The sequence below is a fragment of the Homalodisca vitripennis genome, chromosome 7 (genome assembly GCF_021130785.1).
Source record: "Homalodisca vitripennis isolate AUS2020 chromosome 7, UT_GWSS_2.1, whole genome shotgun sequence".
NCBI lineage: Eukaryota > Metazoa > Arthropoda > Insecta > Hemiptera > Cicadellidae > Homalodisca > Homalodisca vitripennis.
Genome location: NC_060213.1, coordinates 4,581,689 through 4,604,032, shown reverse-complemented (window position 1 = coordinate 4,604,032; position 22,344 = coordinate 4,581,689). Strand labels below are relative to the sequence as shown.

At 31.8% G+C, this 22,344-nt stretch overlaps 1 protein-coding gene across 2 annotated transcripts; it reads left to right on the top strand.

The window, feature by feature from the left end:
- Positions 1-21,884, top strand: LOC124366914 (probable cytochrome P450 304a1). 2 transcript variants are annotated; one of them, XM_046823516.1, is made up of 9 exons: positions 1-176; positions 3,991-4,242; positions 6,286-6,446; positions 9,935-10,207; positions 10,623-10,740; positions 11,106-11,286; positions 12,700-12,817; positions 14,473-14,614; positions 18,505-18,557. In XM_046823516.1, exons 1-9 carry the CDS (start codon positions 86-88, stop codon positions 18,540-18,542), a joined length of 1,374 nt encoding a protein of 457 aa, XP_046679472.1. In that variant the 5' UTR covers positions 1-85; the 3' UTR covers positions 18,543-18,557. The 2 variants fall into 2 exon arrangements, with proteins under 2 accessions (XP_046679472.1, XP_046679471.1); XM_046823515.1 differs by lacking the exon at positions 18,505-18,557 and adding an exon at positions 21,111-21,884 and having other exon boundaries at positions 2-176.
- The last annotated feature ends 460 nt before the right edge of the window (positions 21,885-22,344 follow it).

Here is a 22,344-nt window from a genome sequence, read left to right as displayed (position 1 = left end):
GAGAGAGAATTTAAGATCCAGTTTGAACATGATTAGCAAGTGGTAAAGAGAGCTATTTTAATCTGTGTTGGACCCTTAGCTAAATATGTATCTTGTGCTGTTCACTTTTGTTACTTTACTTGTGTACATCTTTGTAACATATTTCACTGGAAAACCTCATCCGAAATTCCCTCCTGGTAAGTAAATCCAATTTTATACAAATATTTATACAATATTGTTAATATTAAAAATATGCTTAATTTATAAACCAAAACACCAACAACTATTAAATTTTATTTTTTGTGAGGCCTTTCGTAACAAAAATAAAATTCAATTATTATTGGATTATTTGTTTATAAATTAAGTATTATATTCCAATAAGAGGAAGCTGGTAGAATTTATGGAAAATATATTTTAAACTGATGTTGGTACTTAATCTGTAAAAAAATAGAAATAAATTTATTATGTTTTAATACAATAGTATTACATTTGTCGTCTATTTATCGGAGAGGTAGTATATATTACTTAGTGGGCTACTATTAAATTCATAAAAAAATTCAAAAGCAACCTTGATAGGCAAAATACTATATATGTATCTCTATTATTCAATATTTACTGTAAATTAACATTCAGTACATAATAATTAAGTACATAGCAATTATTGCTCAATAATGTGAAATATGAGTTATTGGAAAACTTGCGCAATCCCTTCACTATAATATTAATATTTATAACAATAATATTTTCCAGGGGAGTAGGATATATTATTAATTACTATGAGTAACATATTAATTATTTCAATAAAATATTAAATTTTTGCAATAATAATGTAGAACCATTTAAATAAATATTTATCATTGATCTTTTATTGTAGTTTATATTTTATTAAATATTCATAATTATTTATGTATGTAATAATATGATTTTTGTTAAATGTTTAATGTTAAAGTATTTTTTATTATTCATTTTTTAAATGTAAATGTATATGATTGAATTTGGCAATTCTTTTTTGAACAAAATTGTCTTTTTCTATTTAATATAGGTTATGATAATCTAATATTTTGCTATTTAAGCAGAAAACGTTACAAAGATTTTTGCATTTACACATTTAAGGTATTTTGCTTCAATAAAGTTTATTAATAATACCATTCGGACTCCCTTGATATAATGTTTTATAAATTAAATTTCTGAGGATGGGATAAACATACCATTCTCTTGATAAAATTCAGAATAAATTTAAGAAATGTTTTGTGTGTATTAAAGCCCTTTTAATTTCTTGAACATCCTACTGTAAATATCAGCTTCAATAGATAAATATCAATATTGCTTTTAACTTTCTTTACTGTTTTAAAACGGCCAATCAGATATACCATACATGTTTTATCCTGAAAAAAAAAACACTTAGATTAAAAAGCTGTCTTGAAATACCATTAGATAAACTTTTTCCTCTTTATAACATTTTATAAAAATGATGGTCAAAACTAAAGGAACTTTGCAACAGACAATTTGTGATGAAACTGTTACTTGTGGGCCTTATTGGACCATATTGGCTTAAGGTGGCGACATACATGTTTTGGTTAAACATTATTTTATATTAATTTGTGAAGAAAATTTTGGTAACACTCTACTAATATAACAATTTAGAAAAATAGTAGAAAAACTTTTTTGTTATTCGACGAAAAGGAACTTGAAATATCTTAAAAAACGGTCCCATGAGACCGGTTCAGTAAAAGTATGTGAAGTTTATTAAAACACGTCATCCTAAATGTACGCCATGCTGTTTGTATAAAAAACATTTTTCATAAGAAAAACCATTTTTCATAAGGAAACAATATTTTTAAAATATATTTCATTGAAATATGTAATTTACCTAAGATATAAGGAAGTGAAGTTCGTTGAGCTAATATATAATATAAATGTAAATACTGTAAGATTTTAACATTTTAATCCTCAGCCTTAATTTCGAACGTTTAATATATGTCATTTCTCGTGGAGAAATAAACAATATGCGTTAGTTTTTAGAGAAATTATCTTAAATAAATATGATTTCAAAATAAAGAAAAATCCTTACTATATAATAATAGTTTTTTTTTTTTTTTTAAGGAGAAACCGATCTCCTTTTTGCCTTATTCTGCCCGTCCTCATGGGCCACTGGCCTGTGCGAGGATCTTATCAAACAGAATAAGGGGGAGAGTCGATACAGTACAAGGTCGATGGTACTGATAAAAAGTGCAACGGTCAAAGACAGGATTCGAACCTGCGCTATCTCTAACTCAGACTCAAAGTCCAGCGTCTTAGACCACTCGGCCATCGGCACTCCCAGTTTCTAGGCAAATTAAATTTCTGCAGTGACGATTTTGATTTTGAGTTCAAAACGATGAATTTATATAACGTTTGGGATTGTTATTAAAGATTTTCTTAATTATTTCCTCTCCCTTCCTACGCGTGTAATTTTCATAACCTTCCAGGTAATTTTCATATCATATATTTTGTAAAATATTTTTAGGTCCTTCTGAAATGTTACTGCCTAGGTAAAAAAGAGAAATAAACAATAATCATGCCATTTATCACCATTTATTCCATAAATTTGTTTTTCCGAATCACATCCGGAACACATCTAATCTTGAGAGGGAATCCGTTTCGACATATCCGTAAATTCTTAAAGAGTTCAGAAATTCGAACAAGGAATTATTATCGTTAGACTTAGATTAACTATTCTTGACAGAATCATGTTATATATTTTAACATTTACTAAAATTCAGTCCCAGCTTCCACATAAATATTCCTAGCTTCCACAAAGAACAAAGGTTTTGCTCTAGGGCTCAACTCCCTTCAATTCAAAACAGAACGTCAGTTGTATTTTCATAAACAGTTCAGAACTACAGCGATTGTAATTTGAAATAGATGAACATTTATTTAAAAAATTAAGCCTAGAAATATGTAAGTAATACATCTACCTAATATGATTAATCATAAGTTTCATCAATATGAATCGAATATTTTTATAAATTTTAATGCCAATGTGTCGACACAGCTTCCCTTTCAAGATTAGTCTAAATTAGAAGATACATCTTTAGCCAATAATATATGCTTTTAAATAAATTAAACATTACATGATAGTTCGTTTTCAAGGCGTAAATTAAACAAATTATACATAATAATAAGCCATTATTACCAAGATTTCACTGATTACAATTCCATATCTCAATACAAAGTAACTAAATATGCAAGAAAAGATCCGGTATTAGTAAAACCACCCTGAATTTCATCCCGTAACAAGACTTTTCAAACTCTAAATCCTCTATCTGTTAGTATATTATGTACTTAGTATATAACGTACCGTAATGCTTTTTAGACTGTTATTGTTAACTTAAATATTGAAAAGCTGAAGTGAATAAACATTTTCGTTTTTGTTCTGAACCAACAAGAACTATATAAAAGTACTAAATAGTGTATGGGTGTGTAATTATTAAATTCTTTAAATGATACTTCTCCTATCGTAGCTACTCAACAAAAATTAAAAGCGAAAAAGTGCTTGAAGTTCGGCATTTTTAATAATACACAAAATGCTGTAAGTACTACTTACCCTTAATATAATTAATGAAAATGCAATGCGACCCAAAAGAGTAGAATCTCTTCTCAGATTCTTCCTTTGATCATCAAATGATACGTAATAGTTCCATAGTACAGCAATATAAAGATGAAAAGGGTAGAGCATTTTTAGTAAATTTAAATAATGTATAGTTTCATCTATTCTGATCAGAGACGTGTATTGTTGCCTTGGAGTTTAGTGGTCAACAATTTTATTTTTTATTGGAAATTTGAAAAAGTTGTTTACAGTTTTGTAAGCTGTGTTTGTGTGTGTCTTTTTGTCTATCTGATCAAATAAGAGAGTTGAATACTATGCACATTTACTTTTTAGATTAGCTTTGTGTGAATTAAAAATTAACAATGATGAATAAATTGGAAATTTGATCATCATTTGTATTTCAATTTCTTTTTTCCTGACAGGACCGTACCGGTGGCCGATATGGGGAGGCTACCTCCAGCTGCTAGCGGAGAATTACAAGTTCCCGTATGTGGCCATGCACTGGATGGCGCGCCGCTACAAGACTGAAGTGCTGGGGATGTACATGGGGCCCTACCCCACTGTGATAGCTTGTAGCCAAGCTAGCGTCAGAGATATGCTCAATCACCCCAACATGCAGGGTAGGGCCGAGGCGTTCATACCCCGCAACCGAGACCCTGACGGCGTCATCCGAGGTTCGTAGTTGTTATTGTAGTAACATTAAAGCCTATCGTAGTTGCAAGTAGTTGCTCATGGAAAAGTATGCAATGGTGCTAAATAGAGCCTTATCTACCAAATAATATCCTTCAAATTAGAATGCCAAGACACATCATATGTTCAGAATACAGCAAAAGAGCAATAAAATGGTCTGAAAAGGTTGCAATTTAAGTAAAACTTCATCTTAAATAACATATAATTTATATTTTAACCAAAAACCCTACAAAAACTTCCATAAAACATTTGAATTTGTATATATCTTGGTATCCTCGTAACTCACAAAATGCCCAATGTCCTCATTAAATGTGCCTAAGGGCAATTATGATAAACTTTCCTTTGCTAACCTTTTGTATAATAACACCAAAGCAATGTACTGAATATTGATCATATCAAAATTGTCATTAATTAGCTAAAACAGAAGTCAGTGACTAATAAGACATGGTGATCATACGGTGATATGGTCAATATAAGGTCAATTAAGGCACGTGCCAGATATACGACCGCTGCCTTTTTACTTTTACGTTACACTAATGTAGTAATTCGAGTAGTGTTTTAACTTCATGAATCCTGTTGAACGTAGTTGCCGGAGTACAGAAAGACATTTGCTAAAAGTATTAACATAAACTATGAACATATCAGCGACCTGTTTAGGTGGAATATTCTCTTCAAGATACGTCACTTACTGTTATCACAGTTTGTTGCTGAAATGTTCATTTGGATTTCAAGATACAAAATGGTCTCTTTGACTCTTCGATATCCCGTTAGGTTTTCCCGGAACCTGAAGCGATTCACCAGTGCTTGATATTTTTTGTACCAGAATTCCAATTGCTAAATTAAAAAATTTTCCAGTTTGATCAACACGACTCTTTGTAAGATCCTTTTTGTGTGGAATTAGAGCACACCCAATATTTTACCGTTCAGAATTTTTCTGAAACGGTATTATAGTTTAAGATTCCGGAAGCATTTAACTGCTCAAGAGTGATCAACTCCAGGTTCAGACAAGAGGGGGTTTTTAAATGGGCTTGGAGGGAGGCTTCGCACAAGTCTCCTGATCCAGTGGAAATAAGAAACCACTCCTCTGAGAGCCTGGATGACTTGGTTCTCCAATAAATGGATCTAAAAACTGTGTGGATCTGCCATCATAGTCAAAGTGTGAATTTTCGTATCTTTCTCACAGCCCACAAACGTCTGTTAAGCTCTGCTATTACCTCTCCTTGATAAATGGTTCCATGAGCAGTTTCCATGAGGTCGTAGAGTAGTAAGAACCTCTTCTACATTCTGCTCCTATCTATATCTGTTTGTTTGTAGTTTTTAGTAGTCATTAAGAAAAACTCATTAGAATTTTTTTAAAGGAAATAAAATGTTTTGACATATTTATTTGATCAGATTTGGCATTGGATTTAACATACCAGATTATACTCATGATTTTGAGCAATATCTATAAAAAAATTATACATCTTTAAAGATAATAAAATTTGTATAAAATTACTCCGCCAGATTTAAGATTAACTTTAATACACCAGATTATGTAAAATATTTCAGGTTATTCGTAATTATTTTTGGAGCTTCGTATTTTGCAAATAAATAGTCATGGAAAACATTATCAAAATAAATATTCACTAATTGAAAACAAAGTTCCAATCAGTCAAGCTATTTTTAATGTTTTAGGTTGTCCTGTTGTAGACGAAACCAAAACGTTTAGCCATGAATAAATTGATAAAGATGTAAATTAAAATCAATGAATTATGGCCATACTTATGCTCCAAAATGTGCAAAAATTCATATTTTATTGGTTCAGTTTTATATGTTTTTTACTATTTTATATATTAAAGGTTTGTTAAGTGTGATTTATTTAAGGAATATCTTCAAAAATAGTTTATATATAGAGAAGTAATGACAAAAATTAAATTTAAATGAAAATAATTCTTTAACCATGTATCAAGTTGTAGTCTCTCTACATGACACCGGTAAGATATTCAAAGAAGTTTAGTAAGATTTAATCTCTCGATTGAAATTTCCAGGACAGTTCTTTATCGATGGTCACCGTTGGACGGAGCAGAGAAGATTCATGTTGAGGAATCTGAGAGACTTTGGGTTTGGCACAAGAAGTAAACATTTTGAGAAGATCATGGAAGAGGAAATTAGAGATTTCATAGACTTGGTTCAGTCAAAACATGAAGAGGTACAGTGTGCATTTATAAGCTTGTTTCTATTAACTCTTTAGAGACTAAACTACAATTAAATAATATTGATGGTCGAAATTCAATCCATAAATTCAAGTTTGTGACAATAATACTGCTAAAAGCACGTTCATTTTATACAAACTCCATCATTTACCATACGATTTTCGTTCCGAAATAATTAGTAATTGTCATATAATGTCCTACATTGCTTAGTTTACCATCTGTCAGCCTGTTTGTATTTTTATAGAAACGATCTATCTTTTAATTTCAAAGTTTTAAACTCAACCTTTCTGAAATACTTACAAAACTTACTGAATAACTTTGTTTTTAAACACTTAATTTTATACCGTATTATTTACAAACTTATTTTCTTTTAAATACGTTCTTTATAACATCAAAAATGACTTTGAAGAAAGGTTAAATTTGGGATACTTATAGATAAAAATATTAATACCATAGTTTTTACTTAGAGGAATATATGGCGAAATAGTAGTGGTTTTACTAAACAGGATTCCTTGCTTGAAATACTATATTAAAAAAATGCAGAATAATTACCTATCTAGTCATAAAGTATATAGTTCATCAGCTGATTTTTACACTTAAAACCTAGAATTAAAAGATCGTTGTTGTCATTTTGAACACTTACTATTTAATCTGTCTATAACCGCGTTAAATTGTTCACGACGACGTGTACCCCATTGGGTAAATTCGATCATTCACAAGTTCCAACGTGTACCACATAGGGTACACACCGGGCTTCCGTAAAGCGCGTTGTGTAACGATGGGGTACACGCTGTTATACATGTCAATATTGTGTTTGTATTGTTTGCTTGTGTTGGTGGTTTGTTAAATGCCATCCTGCGCATAAATAAATACCTTAGATTTATTAGTTTTTAAGGTAACTAAATCTTTTAAGGTACCCCTTGAAGTTCACGGAAATCCATTGAAAATCTATATTGAAATAGTATTTTGTGTAAAATTGCAAAGCCTAGATAGATTTCATGTTATTCTTAGACGATTTATGTAAAAAGATTACGGTTTTTGACATTATTATTAAAAAGAATTATTGTTTTAAAAATTACATAGACATCACTTATATCTGTTAAGGATTCACAATAATATATTAGCCGTAACGTCTTCCACTATATTTTATTATGAAAACCAAAAAATAATTGGTTTTTATTGTGAAAGATCTCGAGGTAATGGATACATTATGCTCATATTTCGTAAGTAATCAATAAAGCAGAGTGTGTGTGATTCCGGCTGTTTCCTTCTTAGTTAAAATCTAAGGTAATATTTGAAATCATATGGAAATTTCCTCTCCTTTTGATGTATTTTGCCTGATTTTAACCTGACTGACGTAAAATTATGTTAAAGTTGCACTGACGACTTGATATCCATTAAACGATCACGCACTGTTTGATACGTTACACTGTATATTTTCAAATTAATGTTTGATTGAACAATTTATTAAGTGTTATTAAAAATTGATAGTGCCTTTAAAACAAAATATACGGAGTCATCAATAAGTATTTTATTTGCATACGACATATACCAAAACATTAATAACAAAAGAAATTATTAAACTTAACACACAAAATATTTCCTTTGGATGCAGCTACTTGTTAACCACAGAAATATAATGATACAACAAGAGTATTAGCGTTACAACAGTACGAGTATATATTGCTCGAGTATTAGATTACAAATAACACAAATAAACAAAATATTTACGGATCATGATTTTGTAGGAGAAAAATTGGGGTATTCTTTTCAAAGTAAGAATCGCTAAAATGTTTTACGGTACTTCGTAACATTGTGGAATTTATAATATTTATAAACCGATTTCATGATTAAACAAAAATATGTGTATTCTCCAAAATTTAAATATATTACTAGTTTTCCTTCTGCTATTTCGCAAACAAAAATTTAGTAGAGACACATTTCCTTATTAATACCAAGCAATTAAACCTAATGTTCACAATTAAATTATTTACATTTCCTTCAGTAACACTAATTTGATGTGGTGTTATCGATAGAAATGACTAATTAATGAACTCTTATCTATGCACTTTGAAATATGGGATAGCGTTTTTACGATTGTTTCTTAGTGTAGAAAACTTCGGATAGAAAACATTTACTGATTAATAATATTTTAATTTATTGAGACGTTCAGATAACGTTAAGGTCATCCAATCCCAAAGTGTAGACAATAAACCGAGATTAAAAATACTTGTCCTTGACAGGGAAATTGGTAACTTTTCTAAACGGATTTTTTCAGCTTTATAATTGATTCTATGTATATTTAAATAGTTAAATTTTCTTACAAATGTTAATCAATATTTGACTTAATTATTTATGGAATGGAGATCTCAGTCTTTGCGTACTACATAATTTAAAAATACGTAAATATTATTTTACATTTATGTTTTGTATATATTTTATGTTTTTAGTACACTATTAATTAATCTACCATACCCAAGAGCTTTCGGTTACAAAGTCATTTCCTTTCGTTATTAAATTTTTTATATTAGCACTAGTTTTATTTTATAACCTATTTATTATTACTTTTGAATTAAGTCTGGATTAAAGCATTATAGTATATTTTTGTTGATAAGCTATATGAAGGTCAGTTATATTACTTTTTATAGGAATTCTAAAATTTTTCCGTGTACGGTGTACATGATCATATGCATGGAGTTTATTTTAGTAGTGTTAGGCTTTATAATACAAAAATATAAAACCACGAATTATGGCTTATTAGGTCAGTAAAATCAATAATCATATACTTATTACCATACAATGTGGTATAAAATAGTCTGTTACAACAAGAAATGCGTTATCTTTCTGTAATAACTCAATAATAACTAATAACGCAAATTTACCTCCTATTTTTCATAGCAAAATACTGACGTTCCTAAAGGTATTAATAAAACTTGTTTGGCTAGTACATTTAAGTATATTTGGTTAAACCTTTTTCATTAACTAAATACCATTAGCCATAGTTGGTGGCCATGGACGTATTCTCCACAATATGCTGGTGGGAAAATCCTTGTTTATAGATGCCATGAACGGTTCATTGAGAGAAACTTTGAGTCAGATGTGTACCATTCTATAAACCATAATCTAAAGCGATCTGGCCTTTGTTAGCATGAAGGTTTCATATATTTAGTTCACTTTTCTCAAAACATTAAACGGACAAACAGATAGAAGATCTAAGCAAACAGTTTGCTGAAATCTAAGAGATAGGCTTCGCTTACGCTTAGCCAATTATCAAGCAAATGTGCGAATGAGTCTGTTCTAAAATGCCTTCAAATTATTCCACTAATTTTTCACGATAATGTAATATTCACAGAAAGTATGTTCAGAGGGAAAGGTAATGGTACCTTCAGCGTTCTAAACCTACTTCCTCAAACTCACTCTTCAGGTATTCCTTGCCACCCGCATGCTTCATGCCTACAATGTTCATGATAATGTCATTTTACAGGGAGTATGCACGCAGGGAAAGGTGATGGTTCCTCCAGCGTTCTATGCCTACTTCCTGAACCTCGCACTTCAGGTATTTCTGGGCACCCGTATGCCTCCCGCCCTCTACCACAAGCTGAGGGAGTTCGCCTACTACTCCTATCGCTTCGTGAGATCTCTGGACCCCACTACTGGCGCTATCAACATCACCCCGTGGGTCCGGTACTTCGCACCAGACTTCTCCGGATACAACGACCTCATGAAGAGTAATGCGTACATAAAGAAGTTCATTCAGGTATAAGCAATATACAAGAATATTTTCTCTAAAATATATAACAGGTTTAAAAGCTTTATTATTATGCTTAATTAGTTGTTAAATTAAAAAAAAATATTCTACTGAATACAACGAATAAAATTTTATCATAAACACAAAGTAAACTAATAAAATTTGCTAAAGATTATGAAATTTGCATGCAGCATTAGTGAATCTAGGTTTGGTGTATTCATACCTTCTTGACTAACTATTATATACATTAATTTAATTTCTTCAAGGTGGTGGTACAGTATACGTTCCTAAAGTTTTACGTCTTTAAAATTTCAGTACTGAATTCTATACCACTGAATAAAAGAGTGGTATACAATGTTTTACTTTGAACAAATAAATTATAAATTATATTTTATCATAAAGTTAACTTTGCTTGTCTTTACAGGAGATGGTGCAAGAGCATAAAGATACATTCATATCGGATGCACTTAGAGACTTCTGTGACACATACATAAAAGAGATGAAGGATAAGGACAGTACCGAAGATCAACATTGGTTCTCAGGTAATCTATATATCTAAGTTGCATGCTCAACACAATGAATCGATGTGCAATTAAAGGCTTTACACTTTTTATTGAATATTAAAATTGTATTAAATATACTTAAGTAAACGATTATCAAAGGATAATCTGATAAAATTGTGTGAGTTTGAGAACGTTTCTGTCTTAGCTATTCTAGACCTACCTGTTGCACTGTAACAGTTTGTTAAAACTTTAAAATGGTCTCTGTGTGTGTCGCAATGTCTTACTAAATAAAACTTCAATAGATTAATTTCTTGAAATGCTGGTCCAAGGACACCTGATAACATCGTAAAAATCTAGAGCTATTTCCGATCTGCATTAAGCTATTTAAGATGTCCATTTTGCAGATGAACAGATGGTGATGACTCTCTGGGACTCTTTGTTTGCATCGTCCATGACACAGTCAGCAACGATGGGGTTCGTTGTCGAATTCCTTCTTCAGTACCCCGAGGTCCAGGCCAAAGCCCAACAGGAGGTAGACAACGTGGTCGGGCGCTCCAGGTTGCCCAATCTGGACGATAGAAAAAAAGTGAGTTTATATTCTTCACAGTGATATTAAGTTGGTATCAAGGGAGGACATCATATAATCCTTCTTATCACACAAGATCGTAATCAAAGTTAGATGTAGATAAATTGTCAATATATTGCTTATAATACTTTTACTTATCTTAATTCTTTATTATTGATTGGTAAATGACAACTTAAGAGTTATATGTCCTAAAAAGATCTTTGTTGTTGGTGTAAACTGTAGGAGAAGCAAATAAAAATAAAAAATCAACAATAAAACAGTAGCAAAAATCCAAATTTAAGAATAAGTAATGAATAAGGAAATACCCATTGTTATTTATACTACAAATATTAATATAAATTTAATTTTTCCAAGCCCAACAGCTTTACTATTGCATACAGAATACACGTTGCAAATTTGCACATTACAGCGACAAAACATGATTTGGAATATTTACCAACAGGTTCGCCATACATTAAGCATTATTTGAGTAAAAAAAAAAACAGAAATAAATCGTCAAAATATTTAAAAAATTCTACGTGGTGTACAATTTAATACAAGTTATTTTTCAAAGGTTTCTCTTAATTATTTAGGTTTATTGGTAGTAGATTGCCAGCCGCCACTCCGCCACTTTAATAATGGAATCTTTCATTTAATTTCTATCTATTTCCATTTCGTTGAAACAACAGTGCATTTAGGCTCAGGTATGTCTTCTATAGACTAAATCAGTCCGTAAAATGAGTAATCCAAATCAATAATCTAAGTAAACTGTGCTTACAAACCTAAAAGTTTGCGTATAACTACAAGTTATTTTGTTTTCAGTTAAACCATTTGGGCTAGTTTTAAAGAAAAATCATCAAACAGTTGCATAAATCCAGTAACAATTTGCTTATACAAACATACAAGCGTATTAGGCATTGATACATTAAGAAGTAATTTTTATCAAGTATAAGTTAAAGGAAGATCTTAATAGGCTATTTGGCTCCAAAAATCGTTGACACATAGCTTACTTCAAAAACGGGTTTTTTTATTTAAAATTCCCACTATTCCAAAACAAACTGCATTGTATTTTTAGAAAGTTCATTATTACATATAGGCCTTCACAATCTTTACGTTTATTTATATTTAGTATATAGGAAATTCAGCACTTCCTTCTTAAAAAGAACATTAAAACATGAATTTTAGAAAGAGGTTCAACCTAATTTAAATAAAGTAACTTTGGGTAATGTGTATAGTATCTAAACATGCAAAAAAACCTAATATGTAAAAGTACACAGCTTTTTTACAATAATATGAGTACACTTGGCCATAACAATTACTTGAAGTCAGACCACAATAGTCAATGTTATTGTCTCACGACGCACTCTTCAATGAAGATCAGCACTGCAACGAAGCACTCGGTGAACTATATTATAATAAAGGTTTTCTCCCAGCATGCCGTATACGGAGGCTGTACTGCGAGAGGTCATGCGGAGGGAGACCCTGGCTGCCTTGGCTTTACCACATCTTTGTACAGAAGATACTTACTTCTATGGCTACTTCATACCTAAGGTAAGACGCTATCATATTCCCATGTAATTATTATAGGATATTGGATCATTAAATGCATAGGATCATTAACAAAATTTGCTCTTTAAGATACCACTCTTCATAGTTCACAATTTCCACCTTACTAGAGAGTTGTGGAAATTTCGGTTGAAACCTTATTTTTTCTCAATAGTAATGATATTGTTTACAGTGGTTTTAAATACATTTTATACCAACTAATTGTTAAGAAAACTTTAATACATAATTAATTTACCTAAAGTTTTATTGCGAATTGAGTTGAAAAGTGTCAACTAAAGCTAACTTATTTAAAAACCTGTTTCATATTATATATCCACAAACAATAATCACAAGTATTTATTATAAAAACTTACAACTTAATTCTAACATCTTCTAATTTGAAAAATGTTTGTGTTGAAAAGTAACTTGTGAACAACAAATATTGATATAACTCAGATGGTTGGGTTTAATGAATATTTGTTTATTTGCTTTTTCCTGGTTGAAACCCCTAAAAAATTCAATAAAACTTGCAAAAAAGCATAAAGTAGCTCACCGCATTAATGAAGTAAATTAAGTATAAACTGAAATTGGTGGAATATCTAAATACACAAAAGTACATATAGATCCTTTTTAAAACCAAATTTCTTAGCAGGGTAGGCACAAAGTAATGGTATGAAGAAAAGTATAGAATTAATCAGAAATTATGTTTTGGATAGTAGTCATTTGTAATTATTCAATGCTATTACAAGCACATACTTAAAAAGTTTGTCTAAGCAGTTATCTCAAAACCTACAATATATATATAATAACCATATTAGCAAACATTATTTCTGCATTCTAGACCTACTGTCATTTTATTCCGATTCTTAACAACTGAGATATAACCATTTATTCTCCAAATTTTAACAACCTTCACCTTAAAACCTTAATATTATTATTACAATGTGTAAATATAAATAATTTTTAAATTGTTTGACAGTCAAAAATATTATTAGAATCTTGAATTATGTTGTGAAATACCCGGTTAATAATAGTTGACAAAAAGAGAGTGGGCGACACCTTGGAACCTTTGATTCGTAGCTTGTAGCTAATACAGTTCCAAAATATATCTTAGTTCCTAGTAATATCTTAGTAGGAAAAAAGATTTTTTTTTTAATTAGTCAATGTTTTATGGAATTCACTACCGCATACGTAAAGTTACCGTATTTCACTCAGACATTTGACTGCACGAATGGTATCTGCAAGGACAAGACACAATGAAAATACCTAGGAATTCAATAACACTTTTTGTTTTATCTCTAAGATGCATAAAAAAGTAGACATAAACCATCTTTTCCCAAAATTAGAACAGCCGCCACTTTAGAAATTAAGAGATATTTAAAGCTTGAAAGGAAGTAATAGTTTAAAACACTGAATATTTTCAAAACATAAGAAATAAAAAATACATAACTAAGTGTGAAAACTATGCCTTATGTTCTGCAGTGTTTTGAAAACATGCTGGGGTTATTGTCTGTTAAGATATAAAGTTTCTATCCTATTTATATGTAAAACAAAACAACTATTTTTATACAGGTCTATGATTCCTTAAAATATTACGACCTACATTATATGCTTTTGTTTTCAAAGACACAAAGAAGTTTTTAAACAATAAATTTCCTCAGGACACGATGGTGTTACCCAATCTCTGGAGCAACAACATGGACGAAAAGGTGTGGGAAAACCCATTTGAATTCAGACCCGAAAGACATCTAGAAGAAGATGGGAGTTTGAAGAAGAAGGATTTGGTTTTACCATTTGGGCTAGGTAAGACTATTTATACAAAATTCGCTCCTGTACAATATGAGTAAAGATTTGCAACTAAGGTAATACTTAGCTTACACATGATATTTTTACAGATTGTAAGCCAACAAAACTTGAAAGTCTTTCAGTGATATATTATTTTTTACCAACTTTAAATTAAATGCAAAACATAACGAAATGTTGTGAAAATTCAATGTTAACAGTTGCAGACAAAATTCGATTTGAGCTCACTCTTGAGTTTTAGTACATAATCTATCTCACCGGCGCTTATACTATTATGCACCGCTTACGCATGCTTATACTATTATGCACCGGTTACGCACGCTTATACTATTACGCACCGCTTACGCACGCTTATACTATTATGCACTTACGCACGTTATTATACTATACGCACCGCTTACGCACGCTTATACTATTACGCACCGCTTACGCACGCTTATACTATTATGCACCGGTTACGCACGCTTATACTATTATGCACCGGTTACGCACGCTTATACTATTATGCACCGGTTACGCACGCTTATACTATTATGCACCGCTTACGCACGCTTATACTATTATGCACCGGTTACGCACGCTTATACTATTATGCACCGCTTACGCACGCTTATACTATTATGCACCGGTTACGCACGCTTATACTATTATGCACCGGTTACGCACGCTTATACTATTACGCACCGCTTACGCACGCTTATACTATTATGCACCGGTTACGCACGCTTATACTATTATGCACCGCTTACGCACGCTTATACTATTATGCACCGGTTACGCACGCTTATACTATTATGCACCGGTTACGCACGCTTATACTATTATGCACCGCTTACGCACGCTTATACTATTATGCACCGGTTACGCACGCTTATACTATTATGCACCGCTTACGCACGCTTATACTATTATGCACCGCTTACGCACGCTTATACTATTATGCACCGGTTACGCACGCTTATACTATTACGCACCGCTTACGCACGCTTATACTATTATGCACCGGTTACGCACGCTTATACTATTATGCACCGCTTACGCACGCTTATACTATTATGCACCGGTTACGCACGCTTTTACTATTACGAACACTACTATGACAACTACTTAATGAGAAATATGTGAATGTATTATTTTTATAAATAAGAGAGAAATATTTGCATTGCAGACTTTAAATACTGAATCATACTTCATCACTACTCAGACAAGAATTGAGTAATATGATGGTGTATGTCAAAAACCCACAGGATTTTGCTAGGTATCGTTGAAGCCAATAATTCAGTAGGCTGACTCAATATTTATTTTGCCTATAGGGGTATACCAACATGTATTTTCTGTACGAATCTCTGTCTATATATCTATCTTCATGAAATTTTGATAAAGAAAATTAATATAGATTTGATACTGTGCTTTCAACCTAGGCGAAGCTTGATGTGACATTTGTGACTGTACGCCTACATTGTCAACACTAGATTAAGCTGTTTTACACTTACACAAATGCAATGAATATTAAATTAGTGTAACAGATATTTTGTCTAACAATGCTTGGTTGGTTTGTTTTATAAACCAGTGTGAGACAGAAGCAGCAATATTATGATACAAGGTAGAAGTACGTTTCACTAGGTGTCATTTGCATACACAGTTCCAAATCAATAGCTAATCATTCTAGTGATCTAGAAGACAGAAACAAACAAATAAGTCATAGAAAAAGAAGTTAATACGAAAATGATATAATATAAATTGTTCTTACATAAATTAAGTTTCATGCTGTCTACATCTTGCTGCATACATTAAGTTTTTTGCTTTAAACTGGGTTTCGTATTAGTGTTTAATTAATACAAATTTACACACAGAGGCAGAAGAAAACCATTTTTTACGAGTAGAGTTAGGCTACATAGCTTAATATGTCAAATGTTTCAATCACTTAGAGTCTATTAAGTTGGTTTACATCAGTTCTCATCATGGTAACCCTCAAGAGAAATGTAAATTATTTCTAAAAGGGTCAGCCACATTCTATAGACTAACATACACTACCATCAAAATCAGTTATCCTCTTACAGGAATGAACCCCAGATAACATACGGTTAGACAGATAGATAGAAAAATAAGCAGAAATGAGATCCTTACGAGAGGTCGGATTCCCTAAAGCCCATCCAACGAAAGATCAATCCTAATAGTCAGGGAACCTGACAGCCAATATCCACTTTATAAGCACATAAACTGAGTTTTCTTCAAAACGAATCATTTTTATTACAAAATAAATCAATCATAAGCAGCGGTAGTTTCTGTTTTTGATCAAAATTGGAGGATATCTCAGTTTGACATACTTAAAACTGACCTTTATATATGTATATAATAACTATATCATTATCAGACAACGTAATACAAAAATTAACAGTCGTCTAACTATACATTCATTTACATATTTCACGAGGAGTTAGAAACGTACAAAGATAAGAAAAATATGACATGTAAAAAATACTGTTCCCTACTTTTAACCTGTTTCTTACTCTCTGGTTTTGATAATGTTTCTGCTTAATATAAATTACTCTTTCGATAAATAACCTTGATTGTGTGTTTATACAATAAATATTGGCTCTCGGCTCGTAGGCCATAAATAAACCTTCACGCAATATAAAAGAGATGTTTTTTTTCGCTCAGAGACCTAATAATTAACTGGGAGTCATATTTATTTAAAGACAATGAAACATGCAATCTCAATATATAAATTATCAAGTTTGTAAAAGGAGTGAATGTGGCTAGATGATGTTCTGTCGACCGTAGTGGGTCTCAATTTCTGTCTTTTGTGATGCAACAAGTTTAATTAAATTAACTGGGATCTGTTTGGCTCAGCGTTCAATTAATCTAGCAGCAACCAATGAACTCTCTTCAAAGTTTACTTGAAATGTATACACTTTTAATTCAACTTTAGTTAAACCGTTCATTTACACCGTTATTGTTTAATTTATTCTTCAGTTATCGTAACACACTGTATGTTTTAAGTTGTTATGTACATTTATTAATAAAAATAATGTAGAAATACAGACAAAAAAAATTAAAACTTTCAAGCCCCGGGAATGATTGGCTTCGCTAAAACATAGCTAATGGTTGACTTTGAAAAATTGAAGTTTCTCTGGGTTAGTGGTAACACCTGGCAAACAGGATATTCGGGTTATAATGCAAGTGTAGCAAACACTTTTTTAAAATTAATGTTTATTTTATTAATATAATATCAACACAATGTGTCCAGCAATAAACTCAATTAAATATTAAAAATGGTTGTGAACCTCTTTGATATTCCAAAAGTATTGACTGATTGATAACAACTGACTCGTCCTTATGATAAGGGTGGAATGTCGTCACTTTATGTGTTAGATTCCTGTTACACTCTGGCAATATTATCAATGCACAGATAAATACGTGTGTTCTGGTGAGACGTATGAAAGATAAAACACGTTCATATTACACTCTGACACTATTACTAATGTACAGATAAAAACGTGTGTTCTGGTGAGACGTATGAAAGTTAAAACACGTTCCCGTTACACTCTGGCAATATTATCAATGCACAGATAATTACGTGTGTTCTGGTGAGACGTATGAAAGATAGAATACGTTCCTGTTACACTCTGGCAATATTATCAATGCACAGATAAAAACGTGTGTTCTGGTGAGACGTATGAAAGATAAAACACGTTCCTATTACACTCTGACACTATTATTAATGTACAGGTAAATGCGTTTATTCTGAGGAGACGTTTGCAAGACGAAACATGTTCCTAAAACGCTCAGATACTATTATCAATTATCAATTAAAAACGCGTGTTCTTTTAAAATGTGTGAAACTTTAAACTCGTTCCTGTTGCTCTTACACTATTATCAATGCACAGGTAAACACGTGTGTTCTGGTGAGACGTATGAAAGATAAAACACGTTCCTATTACACTCTGAAACTATTATCAATGCATAGGTAAACACCTGTGTTCTGGGGAGACGTATGAAAGATAAAACACGTTCCTGTTACACTCTGGCATTATTATCAATAAACAGATAAATACGTGTGTTCTGGTGAGACGTATGAAAGATAGAATACGTTCCTATTACACTCAGACACTATTATCAATGCACAGATAAAAACGTGTGTTCTGGTGAGATGAATGTATGAAAGATAAACCACGTTCCTGTTACACTCTGGCAATATTATCAATGTACAGGTAAATACGTGTGTTCTGTTGAGACGTATGAAAGATAAAACACGTTCCTGTTAAACTCTGGCAATATTATCAATGCACAGATAAATACGTGTGTTCTGGTGAGACGTATGAAAGATAAAACACGTTCATATTACACTCTGACACTATTATCAATGTACAGATAAAAACGTGTGTTCTGGTGAGACGTATGAAAGATAAAACACGTTCCTATTACAATCTGGCAATATTATCAATGCACAGATAAATACGTGTGTTCTGGTGAGACGTATGAAAGATAGAATACGTTCCTATTACACTCTGACACTATTATCAATGCACAGATAAAAACGTGTGTTCTGGTGAGACGTATGAAATATTTAAACACGTTCCTGTTACACTCTGGCAATATTATCAATGCACAGATAAATACGTGTGTTCTGGTGAGACGTATGAAAGATAGAATACGTTCCTATTACACTCTGACACTATTATCAATGCACAGATAAAAACGTGTGTTCTGGTGAGACGTATGAAAGATAAAACACGTTCCTGTTACACTCTGACACTATTATTAATGTACAGGTGAATGCGTTTATTCTGAGGAGACGTTTGCAAGACGAAACATGTTTCTAAAAACTCTCAGATACTATTATCAATTATCAATTAAAAACGCGTGTTCTTTTAAAATGTGTGAAACTTTAAACTCGTTCTTGTTGCTCTTACACTATTATCAATGCACAGGTAAACACGTGTGTTCTGGTGAGACGTTCATATTACACTCTGACACTATTATCAATGCACAGATAAAACAGACGTTCATTCATATTACACTCTGACACTATTATCAATGCACAGATAAAAACGTGTGTTCTGGTGAGACGTATGAAATATAAAACACGTTCCTGTTACACTCTGGCAATATTATCAATGCACAGATAAATACGTGTGTTCTGGTGAGACGTATGAAAGATAAAATACGTTCATATTACACTCTGACACTATTATCAATGCACAAATAAAAACGTGTGTTCTGGTGAGACGTATGAAATATAAAACACGTTCCTGTTACACTCTGGCAATATTATCAATGCACAGATAAATACGTGTGTTCTGGTGAGACGTATGAAAGATAAAACACGTTCCTATTACACTCTGACACTATTATCAATGCACAGATAAAAACGTGTGTTCTGGTGAGACGTATGAAATATAAAACACGTTCATATTACACTCTGACACTATTATCAATGCACAGATAATGCGTGTGTTCTGAGGAGACGTTTGCAAGATAAACATGTTCCTGTAAAACGTTCTCAATATTATCAATTATCAATAAAAACGTGTGTTCTTTTAAACATGTGGGAAAGATAAAACATCGTTCCTGTTGCACTCTTACACTATTATCAATGCACAGGTAAACACGTGTGTTCTGGTGAGACGTATGAAATATAAAACACGTTTCTGTTACACTCTGGCAACTATTATCAATGCACAGGTAAACACGTGTGTTCTGGGGAGACGTATGAAAGATAAACACGTTCCTGTTGTTACACTCTTACACTAATATCAATGCACAGATAAAAACGTGTGTTCTGGTGAGACGTATGAAATAAAAACACGTTCCTGTTGTTCTCTTACAATAATATCAATGCACAGGTAAACACGTGTGTTCTGGGGAGACATTTGCAAGACAAAACATGTTCCTGTTGTTCTAAACTTACACTAATTATCAATGCATAGGTAAACACGTGTGTTCTGGGGAGACGTATGAAAGATAAAACACGTTCCTGTTGTTTCTTACACTAATATCAATATACAGGAAAAAATACGTGTGTTCTAGTGAGACGTATGAAAGATAAAACACGTTCCTGTTGTTCTCTTACAATAATATCAATGCACAGGTAAACACGGGTGTTCTGGGGAGACATTTGCAAGACAAAACACATTCCTGTTGTTCTCTTACACTAATATCAATGCGCAGGAAAAATACGTGTGTTCTGGTGAGACGTATGAAAGATAAAACACGTTCCTGTTGTTCTCTTACACTAATATCAATGCACAGGAAAAATACGTGTGTTCTGGTGAGACGTATGAAAGGTAAAACACGTTCCTGTTGTTCTCTTACACTAATATCAATGCACAGGTAAACACGTGTGTTCTGGGGAGACATTTGCAAGACAAAACATGTTCCTGTTGTTCTCTTACACTAATATCAATGCACAGGTAAACACGTGTGTTCTGGGGAGACATTTGCAAGACAAAACATGTTCCTGTTGTTCTCTTACACTAATATCAATGCACAGGTAAACACGTGTGTTCTGGGGAGACATTTGCAAGACAAAACATGTTCCTGTTGCTCTCCTCGATGATGCAGAACTTCACACTAGAGCTACCGGAGGGTCAGCCCATGCCGGACGAGAAGAATCACCTCCCTGGCTCCATTGTCTCACCCAAATACTTTCAGGTCCACATGACCGCCAGATAATCGGTCCTTTAAGGTGGTAAAGTTGGCTTTCGGTTGTAAATGTTTTGTTTTTATTATTCTAGAAAATAGTCGTCACAACGTTTAAAAATACCATTTCCATAATACGCCTAGAAGAAAACCTTACGGATAGGGATATCCAACTTTAGTACATTATTGATTTTACACTAAACTAAAATTCGTTAAAATATATAATTTTATTATTAATATTGAATAAAAACTGTAATTACCTTTAGTTACGCATGCATATCTTTAGTTAAAATTTATCAAGATGCTCTAATACATGCAAACTTAAATTTTGGGTCTTTTTTGTTTTATTACGATTACAAAATTTCTTTACTTTCCCAATTTTCTATTTTTTTCGATTTATGTTTACTTTTATTGTCCTTAGAAAAAAGTTATATTAAAAAGCTATAAATTTAAAATAAATAAATTTTTACTTTAAAAAGCCGATTGTACCAATTGAAAACCACCAGACTGGAAAAATAATTCAACTGTTTATTTTTGCATTTAGTATATTATAGGTTTAGTTACGATCATTCCAGTGTATTATATTTTGTGACAATTTTGAAATAAAACACATTGTTAATATATACTCAAATCATGTTGTTTACCTTAGACTCCGTCATAAGCGAATATGTATATTGGTTATTTTGATATCCTTTGTGTTAAAGTTGTCATTACTGTGCCAAAAATATGTTTTATCATTTAATTTTTTAATTTACTCTATTCATTGCATAATGTGGGTTTAGAAGTTTAAGTATATAACAGTAAACACATTATATGTCAATTCAACGCATAGAAATAGTTAAAATGTAACGTTTTATTACAAATCAAAAACATTAATTTTGGGTTAAAAACCTAATAAAGGTAAAATTTCAAGATTAATATTACGTATTCTGAAAAATACTAGTACATGGAAATTAAAACATTTTATGAGTTAAAAAAGGCTTTAAATTCTTTTGGAAGCCTAAATAATATTTCTGAATTCATAAAATTTCCCAAAAAGCTACCTTATATAAAACATGCAAACAAATATATATATATATATATAT